The sequence below is a fragment of the Ambystoma mexicanum genome, chromosome 9, assembly GCF_040938575.1.
Source record: "Ambystoma mexicanum isolate Mex_15411 chromosome 9, UKY_AmexF1_1, whole genome shotgun sequence".
NCBI classification, from domain to species: Eukaryota; Metazoa; Chordata; class Amphibia; order Caudata; family Ambystomatidae; genus Ambystoma; species Ambystoma mexicanum.
In genome coordinates, this window is record NC_090931.1 from 796,228,580 (window position 1) to 796,255,834 (window position 27,255).

Here is a 27,255-nt window from a genome sequence, read left to right on the forward strand (position 1 = left end):
GGAGGATGCAAGCAGTTTACACAGCCTCAGAATGTGGGTTTGGATCATCCGATTTAAGCCTGCGATCTGAGCAACCTGATTGGCTACTGCATCCACCCCAGGTACTAATAGAACATTTACAATATTGCAGTGGATATGGGGAGAATTACTCTGGAATAAGTAAACCATTATAAGTTCGAAAGGATAGTAAACTAGCCATGATTTGAACATGAGTAGATCAGCACAGATTTTTGCCAAGAGTCACGGGAAAATATAGTCCTGGCTAGCCACCAGACTTTGCAGTAGGTACAGTCCATAATCACCCGTGAACCTAGTATGGGTTTTGTATGAATTTACTCTGGATAGGTCGAGGGTTCACTCGTGCACTCTCCTTTCACCCAGTCACCGTAAAAGTTAAGTAAACACTCTATACGTTGTACCCAGGTGTGGTAAATTCTTAGTTTTTATAAAGTTGCATACATTAGCGTAAAGAAAGGTAAAATGTAAAACATCACAGAATTTTCAGTATTGGTCATGCAGAAAAAAAACACAAGAACATGGACAATAGGTTAATACAATTACTTGTGCATTGGAAGAAGCGTGAATCCTCTACTGTCGTTATATGGCAGACAGTGTCGTACAAACATAAGTGAACATTTAGAACAAAAAACAAGTGACAGGTTTTTCTTCCAGAACAGTGTCGATACACTGCGGTTAAAAGGTGCGTCTACACCGTGGTGTTTCAGCCGTCTATAGGGGCTGGATATGCCTCATATCTGACAAGGCCTTCTTCAGGACGGGGGACTGTATGAGCTGGATGTTCATGGAGTGCTGTGGAAAGGAAATAGCCACAGGTACTCTAATGGGGACACAATCTAGTCTGTGAAGGTCCCAATGGACTCCTCTTAAGTGGAGCTGTGGTATTCAGGGTGTGATCTGTGCTGACCTCGAGGGAATTTGGTGTCCACTGTGGCTATCCGAGCGCTCGCGGAGTGCGTGCGGAAAGAAATGTGCTCTGAAACTTGGACCAGCTTTGAATAAGCAACTCCTGGTTATTCAGTCAGCCTATAACGGTCTAACGACCATGGGGTATCGGACCTTGATTCCGAACTGGTCCACTAGAAGCAAGGGGAGGAGACTTTAACTTCTTGTCAAAGACATGTTTAATATTACTATAGTAGCTCCCACTATCTCTGGCTGTCAGTGCTTACATGTAAACGGTCTTAAGGGCTGGCATTTTATTTTATTTAGTTCTCATTCACCACCCCAATGATCTTAAGCATAGACGACTTGAGCATTTTCACCCACTCTGCAGTTCAGCTACACGGAAATTCTCTAAACATGGCAATTATAGGCAATCTTCATTATTGCCTCGATTGCCCAGAGTAAATTCAGATTTAGAAATCCGGGCTCCTGGTGAGGACCCTATTCTGCCCAGGAAGGCTTCTTATGAACCAAGGATACAAATGAATAGGTAGAGGGTTCACTCTTGCACTCTCCTTTCGCCCAGTTACAGTAAAAGTTAAGTAAACACACTATACGTTGTACGCAGGTGTGGTAAATTCTTAGTTTTTATAAGTCTATTTTTAGTCTATATAGGGTGTTGCCTCGAGCATAGAAGCAATGCATAACGTATCCTGGCTTTGTGCGTGATTTCTTTTAAGGTCTGTTCGTTTCTGTGTTTTCGCCCGCCCTTGTCTGCTCGACTTTTTGGGTTGTGTTGGTAAAATGTGGTCCCTCCACTTGGTCTTGGTCCATGTTGGGTTTATCACTGGTTTCGTTTGGACTCCTTTTAGTTTTAGCCTAATTCATGGTACGTAGAGGTCATTCGGGCGCTTTCAGCTTCAGAGTTAAAGAACCATCTTTTTAAGAGTTTTCTGAATTTTAGGTGGTCTTCTGCAGTGCGTATTACCTTCGGGAGGGAGTTCCAGAGTTTTACAGCTATGCAAGAGAAGGTTGATCCTCCAAGTTTTTGTTTCAAGTATTGTTTAGGTTTGAGGCGGATGTCGTTGCTGGATCTTGTAGATGGTGATTATTCATTTTTTTTTTTATTTAATTTTTTTTTTTATGAATTCCGGTCCTTGGCCGTGGATTACTCTGTTTTATGCATGTTGTTTTGAAGGTGAGTCGTTTTTTTGACTGGGAGCCAATGTAGCATTCTCATCGCTGGTGTGATGTGGTCTCTATGGGAGAGTTTGAGAAGTCTTGCAGCTGCATTCTGTTTCTGTTGTAGTTTCCTCAGCAGGTATTCCGGCATTGCGAGGTATATGCTGTTGGCATAGTTTATTCTTGACCTGATGAGGGAGGGTGTGTGTGTGAAGGAAAAGAAGCGTAGTATCTTTTTGATTGAGTGCAGATGTAAGAACCATTTCTTGATTATCACGTTTGTCTTGTGGTCCATTTGGATTCCAAGGTTTTTGACTACTTTGGATGGTTTTGGTGGGGTTCCCCCAGTTCTGTGAGCCATGAGATATTCTAGTTGTGTCCTTTAAGCGTGATCATGATTTCCATTTTGTCTGGATTCATTTTCAAGTTGTTGGTGCTCATCCATTGGTAAAGCTCTTTGAGACAGTCTGTTAGTGTGGGATCCTCCTTTTCACTGGCATTGATTTGGTATATGATTTGGTTGTTGTCTGGTGAGGACGTGTTTTTTGAAGAGGCTGTTTAGGGGAGTCATGTAGATGTTGAACAATAGTGGTATTAGGGACGACCCCTGTGGGACTACACATGAGGAGTTCCTGGATGTGGATTTGAATTGTGCTAGCCATAATGTTTCTGTTCTTCAGAACAGGAAAGATTTTATCCAAAGCAGTGCTGTGTTGCCGAGCCCGGTTTCTTCTAGTCTTTGCCAAATCCCCTTTACCTGTGAGCCCCCCCAGCACTTTTTGCTCGACATTTTTCCTGTTCTCCTGAATGAGAGGAGCCTTTTTCCCCTTATTCATTCTTTTTACTCGGACTATGGGAACCCTTGTTCATTCTATTTTTACTTTATTTTATGGAGTCTTGCTTTCCTCCATACTTTCTAAGATATCTGTGTTTCACTTTTGCAGCACACGGCCCCTTTTGTGTAGTATTGCTGAGAGCCCTTTGGGCTATCCTTTTATATTTTTATTTTCCTTAAGATTGTGCGCAAGGATAGAGGGATTATTTTTATCCTTATCTTTACATTTAAACACCACCCTATGTAGAGGGCTGAGGGGTTACATAATATCCCCTTTCTCACTGCTCCTGTAACAGTGACAAGCCTACCTGAATGGCTTGTGGCATTGGACGTGTTCTACCAACTTGTGTAATTTTTAATTGTAGACTGTCTTCACAGCTGAGGTTATGCACAGAAGGGTCCCTATTGACCCACAATGGTAGCTTCATTCTTTTCTCGCTATTTCTTGTGGGCTGTTCTTTCCTGGTCCTCCTCCTGCTGTCCTGGGTGGGGGAGATACTGGTTTGACTTTTGCTTCGGCGGGAATCCTTTGCAAAGCCTGCTGAGGCTCTAGTGTGTCTGGGAGGACAGGAAGCAGGGGAGGAGGCTGAAACTCCATTGTTCTTTGTCTGCTGGGATACCTGCTTCGAACCAGTTCCAACGTTTGAATGTAGCATGAGGGTTGATTGGCTGGGCTCCTGGATAAAAGGCGAGATAAGAGGCGAGAATACTGAGACTGAAGACAAGTTGACAACTGGAATAGAAGAACCGAAGAAGGTGACCAGAGATGCCTGCAGCCCCTTCCAGCAACCAAAGAAGCCTGCTGAAGTACCACTGCTGTCCCGACCCCGTTTTCAAATGGACAGGGGAGCTCTGAAGAGGACGACTTCCTCCATTGGACTGGCAGACATAATCAGTCTTAAGACAATCTTCAATTCAACCCATCGCACGACATGCTGCAACCTTTCTAGGCTGCAAACCACCAATACCCTGGGACCTCGAGTCTGATTGCAGTGCATCGTCTTGCCATGAATGAACTCTCTCCCAAAACTTTGGAGGAGACCAGATCCCCTCCTCAAAGACCCTCACCAGAGTGTAGGACCGAGCAAGCGAGTAAATCGTTCAGATGAGAACTGTTCTTCATTGGAGTCTGTGAAAAGGCACCAAAACCACAAATCAACATTGGAGCACGAAGAATCTCTTGCTGAGTCCTTTCTCTTGACTGCTGCTGCGACATACCTTCCGGAGTCCCTCCTTTCATCGCTACAACCAAGGAACAGCAGACCGGGTCCAGTGTTGCAGCATTGTGAAGGCATTCAGCTGCATCTTCATCACTCCTTGGGTACTGTGGAACTTGTGGTAATACTTACCTTGAGTCATTCTGTCACTCCTTTGTTGCTGGAGTGCTCATTCCGGTGTATGCGGGTGTTCACCCGTAGCATTCCCTGGTCCCGCAGGCCTAACGCTTGTGTGCATACAGGGATTCGTTCCCAAGGTCTATGAAACCTTTTTGGCCAACAAAATTCTTATACTTGGAATCATCTGGAACTTTGCCTTTTCTGCATCTGCGACTTACCTCCAATCTGACTTTGAAGAACCCGTACCTAGATGGGGATGAACTGCTGAAGCCTTAAGTCTCATAAAAAGAATATAAGTCTTTACAAGTGCTGAAATGATATTCTTGGTGTTGCATTACATTTCTATTCCTACAACAGAACGTTTTCTGAGTTGCTATCTCACTTGCCTTTGAACTGTGTTCAATTAACCTTATGGTTTACTCACCTGAATTATTGCATTGGTTTTATATTGTGTTTATTAGTTTGAAATATTACTTACTTACCTGAGATTTACCTTGACTGTTTGTATATAAAATAAACTATTTTGAGCACAAAAGTGTATTTCTTGTTGCAATTTTGCAGCACATTTTAATTGAGTTTAGGGTGAGTGGGATCATGAGGTAGACGGTGCAGGTTGAGGGGTTTCCGGCTTCCTGGTATTGTTCCGGGTTGGATGTGGGAGGGAGGAAGGGCCGCCGCTCCCCTGCCACCCCTTATACATAATTGTCTCGTATATACTGTTTACATACTGTTTATGATATGCAATTGTCCATGATGACTTCTTATTTTACATGTTTACTTTGCTTTACTATTGAATGTCACACTTTCGTTCAATAAATGTGGCCTTGTTTTTTCTAAAGAAAGGTGTGTGTGTATCTCCTAATGCAAACTAGATCACTTCTAAAGGCTCCTAATGTTGGCAGGAAGCACACATTGAAACTAATTGATTTGCCCAGGATCACATACACTTTGTTTAAGTGGTAAAGCCAGAATTGGAACCCAGCATGAAATGTAGGTACTTGATCACACATGTTTCCAGCCAAGTTGGTACAAATATGTTTTGAAGTTTGGTTTTAAATACCTAAAATAATAAAATGTTGAGTCTTTGCACACAAGTCACTTTCTGTACAGAATTTTAAATAATACTTCTACCCCGCTTACCATGGTTTCTACTCTGTATATTAAGAAAAACGTTGTGATAGGAATGATTTATAGGACAAGAAATGTCATTGTTTACCTTTATACCAATGATGGTAAGCCATAAAAATGAAATGTTTATTAAAAGTTTCTGTATTTCGATTTTTCTCTTTACCTTTTCCATTAATTTAGTTTATTTTTCTTCACTAACTTCTTTTGTAAATGTTTGCAATAAACAATAAAAAAGAATACTCAATCATATAGATTATTTTAAAAAGGCACAAGTCACATGATAAATTAACCCGACAATGTGTACATCATCGTAAAAACGGGTTGATGAAAGAGTATTGGGGTAATTTTGTTTTGTATCCTAAATTGCATGGAGGGGACCACTTCTGCTTGCACAAGGACCTCTACAGGCAATTTGAATTGTTTCCACAAAGTACAGGAAAAGCAAATGGCAAAACGGGCAAAATTGCCTTTTCTCTTCACGTTCACACTACGTGGCTGGAAAGGTTTAAATATCTCCCACAAGATATTGTGGAATCTGCTTGCTTTTACCAATAAAGCTACAATCATAGGTGGTAATTTTCCAAGGTCTACAGAGTGGAAAATGCGGTGGTAAAATGATAAAGCTTTATTTTCCCCATCCTAGATGAAGCCTACAAGCCAGAATGCAAATTAATGGGAACTTACAAAAAATCTAATAGAGACACAAAGCTAAATGAATGCATAACCAAGTCATTGTTTGACACAGCTTGTCTGTACCCCCATGATTTCTAATCACCCAACAATCACACTTAAATAGCTTATTAAAAGCTTATACAATTTAAAGAAAAAAGTACCTTTACCCATCACTAATCACGTCCTGTTTTAAATAATCTGTTGCTGAGACATGTTCAAAAGATAAGGCCTCACTGGGACAGCCTGTGCCGCCCTGGCTGACTTTGAGAGGAGAAAGGCAGAGCAAGGGTGCCCCATAGGCATTTGCCCCTTGTCCGACTGTTAAATCCACCTCTGATCGTATTCTGCAGGAAATATTTCAAAACCATTTTTTAGGTTTAACAGATGTGCACCGTTTGTACTTTAATTGAAAATGCTTGTTCTTGTGTTATTTTCAAGGTTTCATGATCCATCTTCTGAGAGGCAAATGTTTATTGGTGGGGAACAATCCTCCAGTCCCGCTTCCCCTCTCTGTCACTGGCGGAATCCTACAGTAAATAACTTTCATTTCCGGCCCTGCCTTAACACCCAGCAGTTATATCATATTATTCAAACAAGACCCACAATACACATGAGGTATCCTGTTTGCATACAAACATTGTTAATGGTTACTCCAACAGTATGATGCTATCAAGGCAGTAGTCATCCGTTAATTTCACGAAACGTTCTGGCCAGGCAAGCTAGGCTTCCACACAGGCAAGGATACCTACTATTTAGGTCAGGACCACATTGGTGGTTATGCATCGGACCAAGATCTGGAGCTGGTCCATAGTTGTCATCCTAGCCTTGATATGTTCAGGTAGGTTCTTGTTGTACCAACTCAGTGAGGTGCAATTTGATTCCATAGGCAAAGCAAACAAGGCACCCACATCTGAGCATATATGGTTTCACTTAGGGAGACAAACTGAAAGTAACATGCGTTGGCAAAGCCAACAGTTTAGGCTTTTGAATACACATGGGAAAGGCATTTGCCAGGCACTGCCATAAGGGTACCACCTGGCAATAAGGTGGGAACATCTAGAAAATGGTTGAGTACCTAGGCATAGGATGTCATTGTCTGGCAAATGCCTGTGTAATACTTATACACATCTCAAAACAGCTGGCTTTGCCAATGCTTGTTTTAGGATTCCAGTGCAAGGAACAGATACGAGGACACCCATGTTGCTTTTAAATCGACTGGCTGAAAACACACAGATTTTGTATTACACACTCAGAAGAATGCTTAGTTATAACACTAGCAGGCCCAATACAGCACAAAGTTTGATGTTACTTTGTGACAGAGCTAGCTCAAAGAGTACCCAAGAGAGTATGTTTCAGCAGGGAGGAGGCAGGTATTGGGCATACCATAGGGATTATCCGAGCAATGGATGGGTAAACAACCAAACACATCCATACAATGTGTGTCCCTCCTAACATCCTTTCTCCATCCTATCTGGTCCAATGCAATCGTTCTGGCTTACACCTCATAGCCTAATTCAAAGCCTTACATCAAATCACTTTGATGTTACTACACTCTTCCCCTCCAGAATTACTACCAACCTTATTGTTTAACTTATACTCAAGTAGTTCATGCAGCAGAATGTATACTTTGAATGTAATTGGTAAGGGCCATCAGTGTGTTGGATGCAAGTCCCTGAATCAATCTTATCCACTGGCACTGCATTGCTCATGCTTCCATGCTGTTGTTTGCAAATCAGCCTTGGCTCCCCTGCCACTAATGTGAGCAGCCCTGCCCAAACTGCTGACCCATGAGGCCTAAAAATGCTTGCAGTGAATGGAATTTGTCGGGGTCCTCGGCCATTTATGGACCTGGTGCAGAAATCTGTGTCCAAGCATCATCACCTGCCATTGATAGTTTGCTGCAGTTAACCATCTTATTGAGTGTGATGGGAACAACAGTTATATTCCCACACATAAAACAATACTTTAAATTAGTGAAATCTACTGGATAAGTTTGAAAAAATAGCTTCCTTGTAAATGAGGTTTGAAATGGAAGTAAGATGAACAGTGCAGTTAAAAACCCCACACAGGATCCTGCTAGATAGTTGTAGGCTGCCTGCTTGAGCAAGTCTGCTACATTAACTATAGGTGTGAATGGCCCTCCATCCACTGGTAATTTCTGCTTTCATAGCTGTGGGGCATAAATCATTGTCCAAGGCAAGCAAACAAATCTTGATTGGGCCTCCTGGAGTGCAGCCCCACAGAGTTCTAATGCTAAATCCCACCTGCCTGCAACCCCCCCGCCCCCCGCCCCCACTATTTCCCTCACCACCAAGTCCCGGGATCGTACTTTTTATATGGAACTTTTTTTTTTAGAATGTATTGTGTATAGTTAAAATACATTCAACCTTTTGCAAAACAGGAAGAAAAACACCCACCACTTACAAGGCCTCCTTTCTAGGGGGATGCGGGGGAGGCTATGAGTTGGCCTTGGCAGGGCCTTGACCCCCTGCTGGAGCCGTGCATGCGACAATCGCAAGATTCACTGCTAATCTTTTGTTTGTAATTTTTTTCTTTCTAATGATAATGTTGCTTTATTTTAGTTCAAACTTGATCAATAGCTACTGTAGCCTTCAGTTGATTGTATAGGATTTTCTCTTGCATTTTAGTGGGGAAAAATTGTTTGTTTTTGTTTTTTTGTGACAGGTGGAAGAAAACCGAAGCAGTTTGTTTTTCTTTTTGCTATTTCTGAGGTTATTCCCAATGACACCAAACTGGTTTTTAAACATCACGTCTCCAATATTGAATATTCCTTTACTCCAGTTCTTCTTTTCTATTATGATAGGTAAGGAGCAACGTGTGGAACTATATTTGTACTTTACAATCGCATTCTATAAAATATGTATTGTGTTTTAAGATCATGCTTACATGCAGCTGTGAAGTCTGAAAAGTCCCACCATTTTGTTAACCTCCCCTAGCTGTACTGAATTTCTGTTTTGGACCATTGCCACACCAGTGCTTCCCTCTGGTAAGTCGTCTTGCCAGGATTTCATGCTTGCCATTGAAAATGGTAATGCACAGCCAATTATATAAATGTATGTTACTCTACATTAGCAACCAGAGTGGGCACCACAGCCAATCCACTTGATTGGATTGCATACTGAATCTCATGATCTAAGCATGTTGGAAGCTGCGAGTGCCGGCCCACCACTTTCTCCTCACCTCCCTCTTTCCCCTGACCCTCTGGTCTCTGCTCCTTCACCTCCTACCACTCCCCACCCCACTTACCATATTCCTCTGGTGGTGTTGCCACCACCACGTTTGTACCCTTGCCACCATTGAAATATGAGGGACTCTGCATAGAGCCCTGCCTTCTATTTCTACGGCAGCTATTTATGTGATTATTTGTTTGAATGGTCAGGACGCTGTGAGCAAGCTTGTGACTCATTAATTCAAACAGATTGCGATCAGGACCCTGGATAAAAAACACAGGGCAATAATATACACGCTGGTGGACTTTATTGGGTGGTAACGACACCAGGGTCCATCATTTAGGCCATAGCTTATATTGGCACCAGGGTTTGGGTGAGCAAACTTCCAGGTTGCTTGGAATGCAGACTGAATCCTGTGGTAAAGGCCCTTGTTCAGGCAAGTTATTGGTTCCTCTGTCTGATTTCCCCACTGCCTGACTCTCTCCCACTAGCCCCTTTACATTCCACCTCTTCTTTTGTTCACCCCATTCATGCTGCTGCCGGCTGCCCTGGAAATTGAAAAGCTCTTTCCTATTTCCATGGTGGCTGTCTTGGTTGGATATTTTTGAGACGGTGCAGACTACATGGGCTCCATTAGCACCCTATACATTTTCCCAAAGTGCGGATGTCAATAAAGCCTTCAGTTTGTGGGCCGTACTAGGTGGCAAAGGCCTGCTACCGTTGTTACGAACCGGTATGGGCTGCTGCTGCAGGCGTTCTTTCCCAAGTAATTGTTCATACTGTAATTGTTTTGACTCCTTTGAAATGCTGTTGGTTATACTGATTCACAATGCTCAATGTCTTGTGTATAGTATTTTAAGTTTAGTGACACTTTATTGCATGCTCCTGTCCAGGTATGTATAGCGTAGTGATCTTCCAACGGACCTTATTGGGAGACGGGTGTAGGCGGGCACACAATATACAGCTCAAACCTTCCCTTCTAACTTGACCTGCCTCTTACTTGTCTCAAAACCCTGCTCTCCTGGGTTCAAGATCATCCTGGTGTACCACTCTAGGAAGATGGTAAGGGTAGGGAAGATCAAGAGGTTAGGGCAGGCCAGTTCCCAAAATACCCCTAAGGAGAAAATGCAAGTTTTAGAGTAACTGGAGCACAAAAAGAAAAGGCGGACAAAGGAATGCTGGTGTATGGTTCTTTAGTTGTTTAAAGCGTACTTTTCCTCTTTCAGTACACCAGCAGGGTTTTGTGAGGTGTTTTTTTTTTTTTTACAAAAAGGGACAGAACACAAGTTAAGTTAAACCTAAGCACCTTCATTACAAAAAATTAAGATGCAACAATATAAAAAGTCCTTCAAATATTAAGTCTTTAAAAAATGATATACAAGTCTATCCAGTACACTGTATCAAAAACCATTTATAAAGACCTTACTTGCAAGACAACCTGGCCAGGGTTGTCTCAAGGTCCTTGTTGCTGCTCTCTTGATCTTCTGTCTTCCTGTGCTCTTCTGTGATGGCTGTCGTGGCAGATGGAAGCAGAAACCGGCATCGGCAGGCAGCAACAGTGTGTGGGAGCCGCCAAAGTCCTTGTTTGGGCGGGCTGTGTAGCAAGCAGCAGCACAGCACTTAAATGCTGTGTGGGCCCGCCCACCCCACACAACTCCACTCCACCTTGGCCACGTCTGTCCGGTGTGGCCCCAGGTGGCCCACCTGTCAATGGGGAGGTGGCCCCTTGATTTAAAATCAGCCCCAGGAGGGCTGATACACATTGGGTGCAGCTCAGTTATGGGGAGCGCCAGTCATCAAAGGAACCTGGGGGGCAGCAACACAGTGTCCACAGGCCTGGGCTGCGGCGGTTTAACAGCACGGAACGCCTCTAACCCTTTAGCAGGGTTTTCCCATTGTCCACGGGCACTCTGCTTGCGCAGGAAACGTTAAAAAAAAAAGAGTAAAGGGACCCTTGTGTCGGCACGCGTGGTGGTCCTTTACTCTGTTTTGTTTTCCTTTCTCCTGCTCCCCTGCACGGCTCTCGTGCCAGGGATCTGATTAGTTTTATTTCTATTTGGGATCCCCGGCACGGTGTCAAGCGCTGGGGATCGTTTCGTTAATCAACCCCCCTATGGAGGGTTACACATGTTCTTGAAACACATGGACCAGATGTCTGAAAATTCTCATCCTTCTTTTCCTCCCATTGATTTTTAATCTGTTATTTATTTTCAAGATTCCTGTCAAAATTTCTGTTTCTAGTACATCCTTTACTTCGTATGTTTTTTCTTTTTTTTTTTTACTTTTCTGAGGGCCCTAATAGTTCAAGTCAATTTCCTTTTACAGTTAATTGTAAAGAAGCATACGATAAAGCTCAACTGGGCCTTATTCCATTCAAACTTAAAGTCCCCTTGCTCAACGTACAAAAAATTGCATATAAAAGTAAACATGTACTGCTCAAAATGGTCCTATTAAATGAGGGTGTTTGGGAAGGCAGCAAGTCCACTTTGGATTAACTTGCAAGGTTAGAAATGATGGGGTACCTGGGTGAATCTGGTGCCGTTCCAACTCCCACTGTGTTATAAAGGAGCAGGTAGATGCTTTCTAACTAGTTCCTGCCCCCTCACTGCTGTCATACTGGAACAGCACGAGAAGAGCAGTAAATGGCACGCCCTATATTGTTCCAATACCGCATTGAGTGTATGAGAGCTGTTATGCATTCAGACAGCTATACAAAATGTACCCTCACACTGAAAGTGTGGAAGGATGCTGTGTGGAAGGATGCCACATGAAATGGTGTCAGAACCCACCTATGAACATCCTGGACATACGTTAAAGTGAAATCTGATGAGGACAGAGTGATGTCATAAAGAAGATGAATGAACCTATATTGAAATGATATGAAAATACTTAAGCGTAACGATGTAACTGAAGCACTAAGAGAAACATGTACCTAAAGCTAAAGTAATCATGGAAACAAAGAAGATGAACTAACTTACTGACAATAACTTTAAATACACAGTAACGCAAGGTAGAAAGAAAACGTATAGAAGCTTGCTATAGAGGTATATATAACATGGCAAGGACAGCCATAATAAGAAAACGGATGCTGACTCACGTTAAATTTAACCAAGCTACCTCCAAGACGCACCGAGGCTGTAGCATCAGGAGATGTGGAAAAACAGCTCTGTGTGCGGAGCCGACAATGAGTCAAGGTTGTCCCTGCATTAAGGATGCTATTTTAAAGGATAAGCTCTGAATGCGGGACATTCCTCATAGACTAATCCACAGTTTTGTCCATTATCAGTTCCGAGATAGTTCAAGGCGTGCCTTACTGATAGGGGGTTGCCAATGCGGTACTAATCCTTCTGTTTGTGTTCTAAGTAGATATGTTCCCTTAACCAATCCCTTACTTCGATAGGTTTTGTATTTTGCCATGTAGAGTGACATTGTAGATGATGCACATTGGGTATAAGATCTCTATGTAATCAAGCTATTATGCAAGTGTACAAGTCTGATGCCTGCAAGTTCTCCCTGCTTTTATTAAATACCAATAAAGTTGTACTTTGCCATGTTCCTTGAGTCTGTCTGATTATTTGGTGTGAGATAATTCGTTGTAATTCCATCTAGCACAAAAAGACACTCAAGGTGCTAGAGCACATTTGGTAGCAGAGGATGGTTGCGGTCTAATCGAACTAGGCCAGATCCAGACCCCCGAACGCTTGGCTGCTCCCGCCATTAGCCAGAAGACCACAGAGCTTCCTGTGTAGATCGGTGTGCACAGTCGCATGCAAGAAGATTTGGTCGGCAGGTCCCCCTTTGATGAAATTCATGCATGGTCCCTGCGGGTGCCCCCTGGACAGAATGCAAACTGGTTGATTGAAGAAGAGTGGATGCCGGAGGACTTGAACTGAGTCACGAATGTAAGTATAACAAAGAAAGTGGCAAAAATAGGTGGAGGGATTGTGTTGTAAATTATAGGTGTAAAAAGTAACAGGATTTTTGTGGGGAGATTATTAAGATAAGTAGATGCCTCGATGCCTGGTTCCAAGGGGACGGAAGGGTATGCACTAAAGTAAAGGGTGTTAAGGATTCCTGAGGCAAGGCCCGTAGAAGAGTGCATATCAAACTCCAAAATGGAGTGAAACGAAGAAGGGATACATTTACTAAGATAGTAAATGAAGACGTACGCAGTAACATTTCAAAAGTGCTCATTTGTGGGGTTATAAAACTGGCAATATAAATCTTTTGTTTTGTCTAGACTAATAAATACAGAACAATAGTAAAATGGACTTCAAGCTCTTGGTCCAGATATTCACCAATCGGGGTGGGAAAAAATCAAAGAAAATTAATATATAAATAAGGAAGAGACTCTTAAAATACTAATAATAAGAGAATGTGATAATAAAACTTGATAGAAAGTGTAAACGAACGAGCAAACAGAATATCATCGTATAGATATTTTAAATAAAGTGAGCAGTTAAAATATTTCCTGATTGCGATTATAAACATTGATTGATGGTGCCTGGCCAATTGACTGGCTTGGTATATTTGATAAAAGAAAGAATCGTATAAAAAAAGGGTAAGTATCGACTATCAAAACCGATCCGTCATCATGGAGGGGGGGGACACCCCTTTTACATTTGTGTAGGACATTACAGAGATAAACAGCAAAGATAAGGAAATACCATTCGGAATATGTTTGAGGCACGACCAATAAGACACTCGTGCTGTTGCCTCGGGAGCTTCGCTGTCAAAAACTGCATTATGGCATATGACGACATTGCAATTCACATACAAAGGAAAAAAGTTGCACAAAAGGCTGGCTATTTTAGAGCTATGGAAAATGCATCAGAGTTAGAAAGAAGATCCAGCCTATAGGGAGTGAATGCTCAATCAGCATAAAGGGGAGGATAAAACACCTTTAGCTCCCCTTTCCTCTCTCGAAGACAGGAGCGTAGATGGGGATTTGATCCTTTTAGAGGAATTAAAAGCAGCAGTGGGGTATTTTAATCCAACGTATGCGCCCCCTGCTTTTAGCAGCAAGCATAATGTGGAACAGAGCAAGAGCAGAGAACGCAAAGATATATTGGCACGCAATGAAATTACAGCGTGATGAGAGGAAGGATAGACAAATGGATATGGAGGAAGTAGCAGGGAAACAAAGGATAAAACTAAGGGAAGAGCAGTAGTACAGAATGAATTAATGGATGAGAGGACAAATCTTGCTTAAACTAAACGATAAGTGCATTGATGGGGTTCAAGAAAGAGGAGAGAGAAGAGCAGGAAAGGGAAGGAAGAGGAAAGAGCATACAAAGAAGAGGGGGATAAAGAATGCAAGCAAAGGGAAGAACGAAGAAGATATGAGGCCAGGAAAGAAAAGAAGAGATTAGAAGATCATAGTAACAAAAAACAATTGTTGGATGCAAGACAGTAAATCCAGCAATGTTTATAGCAGAACTAGTAGGAGAGGATGATTATGTACATGATTGCACAACATAAGCAGAATGTTATGATATTCCCCAGGCCAGAGAAAATGCCCTTGGGAGGGGCGGGGGATATTTTTTTTGTTAATGGTGGTTCTTAAAAAATTGACCAGACAAGTGAGGAGAGGCATACTGTAGTAACAAGCATGATCTTGTCCTCTAATTATTCTGCACAGGCTGCAGAATTAGAAGCGCTGTAGAGATTCGAGGATGAGGAAGTGATGGTGTACTCTGGCTTGTCACGCTGGAAAGGGAGGGCCTTCCTCCATGCAGACGGCACTCCAGTGCAATATGCAGCCCTATTGGATAGACCTATAGACGCATTAAGTCTCCCATTGACCCTAGCAGTCGTAAAATGCTCAGCACATTCTAAAAACAGATTTAATCTCCCACAGAAATGAAACCGCAGATTTAGAGGCCAAAAAAGCACCCTATTATCCACCCACATCTACTTTGGAAATAGAAGATGTTAAACAGATGACGGGACGATGTATGTTAGCAACGGAGGGCTTAAACATGCTGTCTATTGTCCAGTTAATTGAAACACAAGGTCGAGCTCCACAAGAACAGGATTTATGGAGAAAGCAGGGGTGTTCTTTATCCCCCACTGAGGCAATTTGGAGACAGAATAGCACTGGAAAGCCAGTTATGCCTCTAGCATTATTGAGAGTAGCACTGGAGCAGCTTCACTACCCAGCACACATGACTCGAGAGTTGCAGAAGAATGGTTCTCACCCAATCTTTTAGAGCATGTGGCACAGTTCATTGTAAATTGTATTGTGTGCCAGAAATGTACTGCAGGGCACACTTTGCAAACAGTAAGAGGAGCAATCCCTAGACCCAGTGGCCCTTTACAGCATGTATATATAGATTATATAGATATGCGTCAGATATGCAACAGCTACAGATATATGCTGGTCATAGTATGTCCCTTTTCTAAGTGTATTGAGGCAGGTCCATGCACAAACCCTGATGCCCTGTGCGCTGCCAAGTTTTTTGTATGCGAGGTGTTCCCCTGGACAATGGGCTGCATTTTGTAAACTGGTTATTTGAACAGAGAGTTCTTTTATTGGGTATAAAACATAGGTTTTCTTTTGCTTATCACCCACAGGCGAATGGCGTCTGTGAGAGATTTAACTGATTATTAAAGGAGTGCATAGTAAAATGTTCCCCTTGCCTTACATGGCCTAAGAAATCTGCCTGGTTCAAATCGCCATCTAACTCCTCCTGGGTTGGTGACTGGACGCTGTATGAGAACCCCACTTGTTCCTCCAACTAGGGTAAGAACTGATGCCCACAGTGTAGCAAAGGCATTGGGGGACGAGATGCACGATTAGCTAACAACAATGATTGTAAGGGTTTCTTTTATGTCTCAACAGATCAAGAACTGAAGGGAGGTGTCAAAAAGAAGTAATCAAGACAATCAACCGCGTGAAACGGAAGATTTGCTAAAGCTCCCAAGTCTGTATCCAGCCGACCAGGTGCTAGTGCTCAAATGTTTACACACCTGGAGTACGCCTTGCTTTGAGGGGCCACGTGAAGTGGTTGGCCCCACCACCGTAAAATTAAAGGGACGAAGAGCATGGCTACATCTACACAACATCAATCCGTATAAAGAAACATCGGCCCGCCCCTCCTCCTGCAACTGCCCACAGTGAAGCAAGAGCAGTAGTTCCACGTGATCTAACCCATCCCATTGCAGCGAAGCAAGAGAGGAAATTCTGTGCATGCAGACTCCTTTAATAGCTAGAAACGAGAATAAGGAAAATGAAGTGCACACAAGCACCATAGGTTAAGGTCCAGCTTTTTTTTTTTTTCTTCAAAATTCGACAAAGTAAATATAGACTTGCAGCTACCCTGGAACTCTATTTAGATAGGATTAAGGGAACAATGAGAGAAGATCTGGAGTTTGAAGACGAAAGAAGAGTATCAACCATTGTTTGCTACCTATTATTACACACATACTGTATGTAAGCTTTTCCTACATATTACAGACGTATCCAGCCCTAATACGAAGAGGAGTGGACATTACGATTCTGGGAGATCTCAAAACTGCATTGTATGGAGAGTGATAATCGCAATTATACTCCAATTTCTGATATATAAGTGATCGAAAAGGAGATAACAAATGTGTATATTAAAGAAAACACAAAATGGAGCGGCTTCAGAATTTTAGAGCTTCGCTGCCATTCAGAAAGTTGTAGGTTTTCATGGAATATTGATATCATATGGTATTATGATTTGATTTGTGTTTTTCTCCTTATTATGGATTTCGACATGTTGCAAAAAGTGGCACAGACATGGAGGGCATTAATGAAACATTATTGTCCCCCGCTGTACCAGCTCTCTGTCCTCACCAAGAAGAGAGCTCATATCCAAGCCTGCGTCTCTGCAGCCTCTAACAACTCGGCTGAACTCTTGAAAATCTGCGAGGAACTGGCCAATCCTGCCGCAGTCTCTACCTCTCCTGCCCCCTTCCCAGGCCCTCTGCACGGCACTGGCTTCTCATTTCATTTCTAAAACTCAGGACATCCTGTCCTCTCCTCCTCTCCCCTCCCTCTACTCCCTGCTTTTCCTCTGGCCCTTCTTCGGCCACCTCTCCTCCCTCCTTCTCTGCCTTTCCCCTGCTCTCCCGAGGTGAGGTTTCTAGACAAGTCCGATATATGAAAGTCTCGTCAAAACAGGTTCACCCCTGTTCCTCCAAAACCATCAAGGACCACATTGACTCCCTGGCTTTTGGTCTGGGCGACTTCTGCAACCACTCCTTTGCCACTGGAGTCTTCTTCCCCCCCACCCCCCCCCTCCCCTTGAAGCACTCCCTTGTGCACCCTCTTCTTAAGAAACCCTCTGCCGACCCTTCCTGCCCGGCTAATTATCGCCCAAACTCCATCACTCCTTTCCTGGGCAAACTCTTGGAAAAGCTGGCCATCTCCCAGCTCAATCTTCACACTGAATCTGTTGGTTGTCTCCATGATCATCATCTAAATGCCCATGTGTTGTCTTATTAAAGCTGGATAAGAATGCAATATGTAGGTAAAAACAGCAAAAAAAGGCAAGCACTTCTTCCTTAGTTCCCATACTCTGCCACCGCTTCTCCTTCTCTCATCTCTGACACTCCGCCTTCCAGGAGTGGTGTGCCGCCAATGATCTCTGCCTTAATGCCAGTAAGACTGAGATGCTCCTCATCTGCACGCCCGCCCCCTCCTTTCCTGTGACACTCTAGCCGGCCTCTTGGCCCTCTTCCTGCTCCCACCTGTGAGGCTAAAAACCTCAGGGTCATCTTCGACTCCACACTCTCCTTCTCTCCTCACATCTCTGTCTCTAAGAAGTCACACTACCAGCTGCACCTCCTGAGAGGTATTCTTCCTTGCCTTTCCTTCACCAAGAAGATCACTGTTTCCAGAGCTCTGGTTCTCTCTAGGTTGGACTATTGCAAAAGCCTCTTTCTAAATGTGCCTGCTTCTACTCTCCACCCTCTGTAACTCATCCAGAACAGGACTGTGAGACTTGTCGTTGGCCTCAAGGCCAGGGATCGTATCTCTCCAGGACTGAAATCTCTCCATTGGATCCAAGTGACTGCGAGGATTCAGTTCAAAACCCTCTGCATTGTCCACAAGGCCTTCTGGGGCCTCAATACCTTCAACTCTCTCCCTAAATATCTTCCTTCTCGAGCTCTTTGCACATCTGCCTCCAACTCCCTCAGGTTCAGTCGCTTCTCCAAGCAACAAGTTGGTGGGAGATCTTTCTTCGGCTGAGGCCTCCCCCTGGAACAGCCTCCCTGAAACTTGAAGAGGATCATCTCCGGTTCCGAAAGTACCTGAAAACCTTTCTTTGCTTCTGCTTGTTCTCCTCCTATCCCCTGCTGACTTCCTGGCTGAAACGGAAACTGCTCTGGTTACCTGGCCACCCTCTGTTCTCAGGCCCAGGTCCCCTCCCCTGCCAGTCGCACATCTGCACTGCCTTCCAGGCAACCCCCGCACTTGGGGGCTGTTTCTGTATGCCTACAGTCCCACTACCAGCACTTGACACCTGATGTCTGCGCTTACCCTTGCACTTGCCACCTGCTGGCCGTACTTTTACTTTTGTTTATTTATTCTATTATCCCATGTACTGCACTGTCCGCTCTCCCATCCCCCCTGCACTTTGCGATCTGAATGACACCTGGCCTAGTAGGCTCGTTGTATCTCTTCCCTCTGTTCCCACTCCCTTGCCTCGTCACGCCTTGAAACACTTGTGTATAGGCGCATTATAAATGCAATATCATATCCCTAAAGGTACAGACAGTCTGTTTTATGATACAACTAAGTTTATTCGGAGGAAAACCATGAAGATATAAATACATATCTTGATAATTCGATTCATTTGGAAAATAATCTATGGTACCAACACATTAAAAGGGTAGGAAGATGAAAGCTGTTACGTGTCCTCCCTTATACTTTAGGATCTTGGTACGTCTAAAATATTCATACCCACAGATGTTCATAGCCACAGAAGTATTAGTGAAAAAGGCACATTGCCTGACAAGAGGATAGTTCCAAGGCAGAACATCAATAGTATGGGTAAATAAAAAGATGTCCCAAAGAAAAGATAATTATGTACAAGATATAAAGTCAAGAGAAAATTAAGAGACCAAGCACTGAATAATAAAATATGAACAGTCTGGTACAGATGGAGCAGGAATCAAGACAGAAGAAAATAAGATGCTCCAATTTGAAGACCAGGTTGGAGGAAGGCGAGAATGCTGGGAAAGAGGCCAGCTACGAATTAAAGGAAAAGTGCTCCCTCCTGGAGGACGGGCTGATGGATTGGTTGTGTGTAAAACACTAGCATTAACCAGACAATGGGAAGCAGTTGTGACAAACGCAGAGAAAGAATGCAAGGATCAATGGCCTAAGCCTGCAAGAATGTTAACATGGGTCAATGATGAGGGGGGGGGACCCTTGCAAATACAACCCCTGAAGAATGCGCCTTTATGTTTCAGGAACAATGGCACAATCAAAGTTGGAGAAAACCTCAAGTGTGGTTGGGTTTTTGATGTCCCAGGCATGAAGGAAGGAACAGCAGTTGTGATGGATGATATTGGGCCTGTGGATCAAGAGCATAAATGAAATGACCGCCAGAATGGGGAGGACTGTGTTCATTGGTGCTGATAAGCATACCATCCTTGGTAGTGCCACAAAGTGACTTACAGATAATACATTTTCCGAAAATGGATGCACACGTGAGGAAGAGAAATTACTTTGCAGCAAAATCAGTAGATGCATACTATGACATTCCAGATAAACATAAACCGTTTAGTAGAACAGCAGTGATATTTACAGCGATCTACATGCCAGGAATCCTGACTGCAGTGAATGCCAAATGGTTACAATTCACCAGATGGGAGCTGCTGCAAATGATAAACGCAACAATAAAAGGATTTAATGCAATTCGAGAAGAAATTAGTGATCAGGCTTATGGCCCTGCAGAACAGGAATGTCCTAGACTTAATTACAGCAATGGAAGGAGGCGTGTGCGCCAAGATTGGGCCTTCTTTCTGTACGTTTAGACCTGCTCACGGGTGAAGAGATTGGGACTCTGATTGAAGCAATAACGATGTTGTCAACTTTGCACATGAAGATGGTGGAGGAAGTAGACTAAATCGAGGATGAAGACTGGTTTACATCTCTGTTTTCATGGATTCCAACCTGGCTGGCAAATGCTCTTAAAATGCTTGGAGCAATACCAGTGTTCGTATTGCTAGGATTCCAAAGTCCAAGGTTGGGATAATATGTCAACCAATCAGTGGGGTTAGGGAACAACCTAACATGCAATATAGCATAGACCAACCACTGTGTTGTCTGTTATAATCAGTACCATATTTATTTAGAGGTAGTTCAAGGCGTTCCCTACCGATATGAGATAGCCAAAGATGTACTAATCATTACATGTTCTATAAGTAGATACTTTGCCTTAACCAATCCCTTCCCTCGCTAGTTTTTGCATTTTGCCACGTAGAGTGACGTCATAGAGGGCTCATATTGGGGTATAAGACCTCTATGTAATCAAGCTACCATGCGAGTGTACAAGCATCAGTCCCATGCCTGCGAGTTCTCCCTGCTTTATTAAATAACATTAAAGTAGTACTTTGCCATATTCCTCGAGTATGTCTGTATTTGGTCTGAGATCATTAGTTGTAATTCAATCTAGCACAAAAAGACACTTGAAGGTGCTAGAGCACATTGTACACTGTAAACTTATCAATGCCAACTAGGGGGCAAACCATACATTTCCTAGAGTTCTGAAGCTAATACGCAGCTCCCAAACTCAAGTAAACTAAATAAAGACTTATTTGGCTGCAAAAAATGTCTTGCACAAAAAAACCTGCTAAGCGTTTTTAGCTGGTTCTCGTGTTGTTCATTGTTAAGAGGGAGCTCTCACTTTCTATTCTCGCATGACTACACTTTCCTGCCACCTTATATTGACCGGCATGAGATACAAGCACTTCCATTGGGTAATTTCTCTATAAACCTATTCACCTGTAAAAGGAACCAGGAGACCCCACTTCCAGGCTGTGAGTCTACCCGCAGTGCCAGACACCACATAGCATGTGCACACAAAGAAACGTAGACACTGCACTAATTAGACTCATAAGCAAAGAATTCATCTAGAAGGGGGAAATAAAGGGAAAAGACCACCCCTTTTCACCAGGATGGCAGCCACATCAAAGGACACCAAGGGGCGTTAATGTTTGTGGGGCCAATCAATGTTCCCAGTCATGAATGCAACCAATGTCCTCCCCCTGATCCTATAACTACTGTAATAAAACAGGCCGAAACACATGTCTGGGGTTGCTGATGGTACTCTTGTTCAGAGTGCAGCATTTCGGGCATGCGTAAGGCTTATAAGCAGGAATTGTGCTAGCATCGTACCATCCTAATTACTTTCGGCCGCCCCAGACCTGCTGCTGCAGGCTTCGATTCTGCATCAATTCTGTACAAGTGTTTTCGATAACTTGCCGGGTAAACCGTATGTGACACAGCTCACAATTCAGAACAGTGCTGAATTGAAAAATCGTTAGTGGCATCCAGTTTTCATGTACCAGCAGGCCTCCCCACCTTGAGGCCACACGTGTAAATACTCACTTGTCTCTCCACGGGCCACTGAAAGTGGCATCTAGTGATGCCCAAGCACCCTTACCCACCTGGTCCATTTATGACACCAGACTCCTAAAACACACCCTCCATTACTCTAACCAGCAATGCTTCCATTGAGTTACCCTGCTAGTGTCACCTTCCCGCCTAGGCATTGCGAGTTTGCGAACTCTAGCGGCTCCCCTATTCCCTCAAACAAAAAAAACAATAAAAAAAGTGAATCAGGGAAACGCCACTTATCAATAATCATTGTGAACTGATCCCTTCTGCCGGTGCTGCCAATAAAATCTTGGTGGTGCATGGCAATTATTAAAGTGCACGGCCCAGGGCGTGGTGCTGGGCTGTTTCTTCTGGTGTCGCCTTGTCTTGCTGGTTAGCAACATGCTAGCCTTGAGGGTTTACGGTCTTGGTGCCTGGCCATTTTGGGCCTAGAAGCTGAAGTATATGGTAAGCAAAGTCCCAGGGAATTCATGTTTAGCCAGAATCACAAGTGCAGACCGTCTCGTTCATAAGAAATGAACACAGAAAACAACTCCAATATAAAACGTTTCTGCAGTGCTTCGTCGTATATAAAGGTAGTGATGATGTGCACATGGTCGGAACGTGGCTTGTCTCTCTCGCAGCTCACTGGAGCAGAGTCTATGAGGGGAGCGCAAATGCATGGTTTTGCCCACATGGAGACCGATGGGACTAAGTGCTGTGGAAAGCAAGCGGGGATTGCATTTTCTCTGTAACCAAGCATGTAAAGATAATGGGAATTGGATCATTACACAAAATAGTGTTTAAAGAATGTATTCAATAATTGTTTGGCTTACTTGAAGTTTATTTAATGATGGGGATAACTACAAGACGAGCTTAGGTTGCAACAAGGTCCAGAACACCGAGAGGATAGCAAGAAGAATACACTGGATTGTGCCACCACCACCACCTTAGGTGAAGATGCTAGGTGCACCAACAATGCTGTGGGCCCATTGGAAGCAACATTTTAATATTCAAATAGCGTAGCTATCATCTACAAAACAATTGAGAATAACTAATAACGGCCACCTTACCTCAGCAGAACTATTGACTGTTAAATTCTCCACTTCTGCCACAGCCACTATCACCTGCACCTGATCTACCGACCGCCGGGTGGCGCTACCACCTTCGAAAATGACATATCACAACTACTATCTGACAAGTCCAAATGTAAATCCCAAGTTATAATCCTAGGTGATTTCAACTTAGGTCTCGACGATCCTAAAGATGGTAAAACCTCCACACTTAAAGACAGTATGTCAGAGCTGGGGTTTACACATCGTATAGATAGTCCAACACACAACAAGGGCCGCACTCTAGACTGGCTAGCAGATCTTAATTGCTCCATCAAGATGTTGGGAAACGCACCGTGCGCTTGGACAGACCATCATTTAATTACCTTCGCTATTGATCAAACGGTAACTTGCACCACTCCTACTAAGGCACCAGCATTAATGGCAAGAAGCAAACGGAACCTCACCTTAGAAAAATTGATACCACTACTACATCCTTTAACTCAGACCAATTCTAGACATTCTGACCCTTCTGATCTAGTGAAGCTATATAATGAGACTATGACCAAAGCTATCAACGCGCTTGCCCCGCTAAAACTACAGAAGGCTAAGCCTCTCGCCCACATAAACAAATGGTACACACCTCACCTAAAAATCCTTAGAAAAGAGAAACGGGCAGCAGAGTCAAATTGGAAAAAACACCCGTCCGCACAGAATAAAGATATTTCTGATGTTTGTTAATCTGCTTAGAATCACATGCTGTGCATAGTCCGACATCCAGTGGTCACTGCGGAGTATTGCATTTTGTTTTTCGTAGTCGAAAAGGGGACGTCGACAAGGCGTGTCTGTAACACTATCCCTATAGTGACGTGCGTTGTACCCACAATCCCTCACGCGTCGAGGTCCCTCAGATTGTTTTTTTCCGCCCAGTTATTGGTCGCCTCTATGCGGAGCTCCTCGAGAGACATTGCGAAATCATTTCTTTGACCCTTGGTCGTTTATTATTATTAATATCGAACACATAGATCCCTCCCTCGACGAAGCTGCAAGCTGTTTCTCCGCCGAGCAAGATCTTCGACGGAAGGACAAGCGGAGGAGATCCTTCGGCACCGCCGAACACGTGGCCTGCCCCGCCGGCCTTACACAGTAGGGAGAGTGGGGTTGTGTGATCTTTTCTTTTCACTCCGAGAATGCCTTTCTCTTTCCCCTCCCTCTCTTTCGAGGTCGTAATCACCCTTCTTGCCCTCAGCTATGGAGAGGACGCCCTTTAGGTTTTGCCCACTTTGCAAAGGCAAATATACCTGGAAGGACAAGCACAAACGGTGCAACCGTTGCTTGCCCCTCGATCACAAGGAGGACGGCTGTGCGGCCTGTAAGTTACTTAAGCCCAAAACGATAAAGGACTGCAGGGTCAAAAGGTGGGCGGCCTATGCCATGTCTAGGTCAGATTCCTCACCCGCTGCCGCCGCCGAATGTGACGGGGACAGTGATTACACAGCCCCCGTAACGGAGGTAGGTTGTAGACCTCTCGAGGGAGCGTTCTCGCTCCTCTTCGTCCGTCCCCGGCCCCGACAAGCCCGGCTCACGCCCAGCTTATGGGGATGAACACCCTGGCGACAAGGACGCACACAAGAAATCTCATAAACACATACCCCACGGCACGCATTCGTCGAAGACGAAGGCAGCCATAGCGCCAACGGAGGCGCCGGGCCCACCGGCGTCTTCCGCCGACCGCAAGGGTCACCAGCCCTCCCCGCCACTGCTTCCGCGACAGGGGACCGGGCACTCTGGAAATAAGGGCGCTAACCTCAAACCCTCAGGCGGCGATGCGCCTCGTAAGAGTGCGTACGTTGCCAGTAAAGACTCGACGGTACCTAGCGCGACAGCGAGCGATCCTCGGCAGAGAGAATGATCGCCGAAAGCCTCGTGCGTATATCTTCTAGGGACGGCCAGAGACGGGCGACAAGTGACACGCCGAAAACCGCGCACAAGGCCAAGGAAACGCCGAAGGCGCCGGAAAGTAGGCTGGGACAGTTCCCACCGTCGACGGAAAGCCCTAGCCTGCCAGAACACTTCTCAGAAGGCGAAGGCACCTTATCTTCGACACTATGGGACAGATCTAGGCAAATACAAGGAGAAGAAACTCCTTTTTCATTCCCAGACCGCTCTGGCCTACCTCAGTGGACCTTAGAGAAGTTCCAGTCCTGTATGGACAAGTTAGACAGATTCATGGCCATTCCAGAAAATAGAACACCTAAAAGACCTAGGGAGGTACTCCTAGAAAGTCCAAGGGCTAAATACCCGACGTTGTTCTATAACCCCTTTCAGGAGGATATGAACTCTTACGACCTCACCAAAGAGGACACTCACTTCCAGGAAGGAGAGGAGTTCATCAATGATGAAAACCAACAAGAGGGAGAAGGCTTCCATGAGGACACTAACATAAGTGAGGAAGGGTACGAGGAAGACCCAGGTGAGGTTGACCCAAATCCCTGGCAGTCACCATCAGGGTCTACAGAGCCAGACATTATAGACATCAGGTCTCCTCAGACCACACCAGTCAGGAACCCTTCGCCTATTGACGATCAGCCCACCTTAAATGCGCTGCTGAGGAAGACAGCAGCACATTTTGAGGTCGAAACTGGGGAGGTCACCCCAGACACTGACTTCGTGGAAAGGATTATCAAAGAAAAACCCCCCACCAGCCAAACAATTCCAATACTCGCCTCTGTTAAGAGTCAAATCAACCCTTCACTGGCCACCCCTGCACTAGTAAGAGGGGTTAATCGAAGAATTGAAAAATTGTTCTCACCCTCTCAATCAGACCCATTATATATTAAGGGTCACTCAATCCCGGACTCCTTAGTGGTGACTAACACTAGGAAAAGGGCTGGGGTTCCACTGTCTACCAGCGAGGCACCCCCGGATAAAGAGGAGAAAAAGCTTTATGCCCTAGCCAAAAGAATTACCACCTCAGCAGCGTTCTCAACTAGGATTGCTAATAATAACACATTGCTGGCAAGCTACGCTTATGCGCAATGGGGAAAGCTTAAGCAGGACATCGAGGAAGTCCCTGAACCCCTAAAAACTCGATTGCTGGCTACAGTTAATGAAGGGTCGCTGGTCAACCAGAGCATCGTTAAGAATACCCTCGATGCAGCAGAAACAGCTGGCCGCTCTTTGGTACAGGGAATTCTGCTGAAGCGCCACGTCTGGCTTCGCAATTCCGGGTTTAAGGCAGAAACGCAAGCGGCGCTCATTAACAAGCCTATTGAAGAGTCTAACCTCTTTGGAAAGGCAGTGGACGACGCACTGGAAAATGCAAAAAAAGAATTTGATACCATAAAGACCTTGGACCAAATCCCAAAGCCCCCTAACAGGCGGGGATTTGGCAACAAGCATTCTTTTTGTGGCCAACGCCAGCAACAGAATCAACAACTTCAATATTCTGCCAACAACTACCAAAGTAATAGTGGCCAGTACAATCAAAGAGGTCAATGCCGTGGCAAGGGGAGAGGTCGGGGTTCCACCCCTAGAGGCTCCCAAGCCACCAAGAACGCCAAGTGACGCAAAGATTCAGGTCCCCTCCCATGCATCGCCGGTCGGGGGCCGGTTAACATCCTTTCTTCCAGCATGGGAGGGAATAACATCAGACCGCTGGGTACTATCCACCATAGCCCGCTGTTACTATATAGAATTCAACAGTTCCCGAACATACAGACCGCAGAGGGGACGACGCATGACACCAGAACACCTCGCCATCCTTCTCCAAGAAGTGGACCAGCTACTGGAAAAAGGGGCTATAGAGGTCGTGCCTCTATCTCAGGTAACGGAAGGTATTTATTCAGTGTACTTCCTTGTACCCAAAAAGGATCTAACCATGCGCCCTGTATTAGATCTGCGCCCAGCGAACAAGTTTGTTAAACCCCAAAAGTTTTGTATGGTGACCTTACAGGAAGTGATCCCACTGCTAGCACAGGGGGATTACATGACGACACTGGACATGAAAGATGCATACTTTCATATTTTAATGTTGCCGGCGCACAGAAAATACCTCAGGTTCATGATAGAGGACAAAGACTACCAGTTCAGAGTGCTACCCTTCGGCATAGCATCTGCACCGAGGGTATTCACGAAAGTACTGGCAGTGACAGCGGCCCACCTGCGCAGGTTGTCCATCCCAGTATACCCTTACCTCGACGATTGGCTCATAACAGGGGATTCTTACGAAACATGCTTCTCCAATACCCAAAAGACTGGAGACCTTTTGTTCCAACTGGGCTTCTCCATCAACGAGAAGAAGTCCAGCTTAGACCCCAGCCAGACCAAGCAATTCCTAGGGGCTCTAATTCGAACAAAGGACAGCCTCGTCTTCCCC

The 27,255-nt window shown here is 44.5% G+C and overlaps 1 protein-coding gene across 3 annotated transcripts in view; it reads left to right on the top strand.

The window, feature by feature from the left end:
- The window catches only part of TMEM41A (transmembrane protein 41A), a 218,607-nt gene that overhangs the window by 160,726 nt on the left and 30,626 nt on the right, over positions 1-27,255 (top strand). For all 3 annotated transcript variants that reach the window (XM_069615745.1, XM_069615747.1, XM_069615746.1), the window contains exon 4: positions 8,743-8,881. In XM_069615745.1, the coding sequence (XP_069471846.1) occupies positions 8,743-8,881 (139 nt within the window). The remainder of the gene's footprint in view (positions 1-8,742; positions 8,882-27,255) is intronic.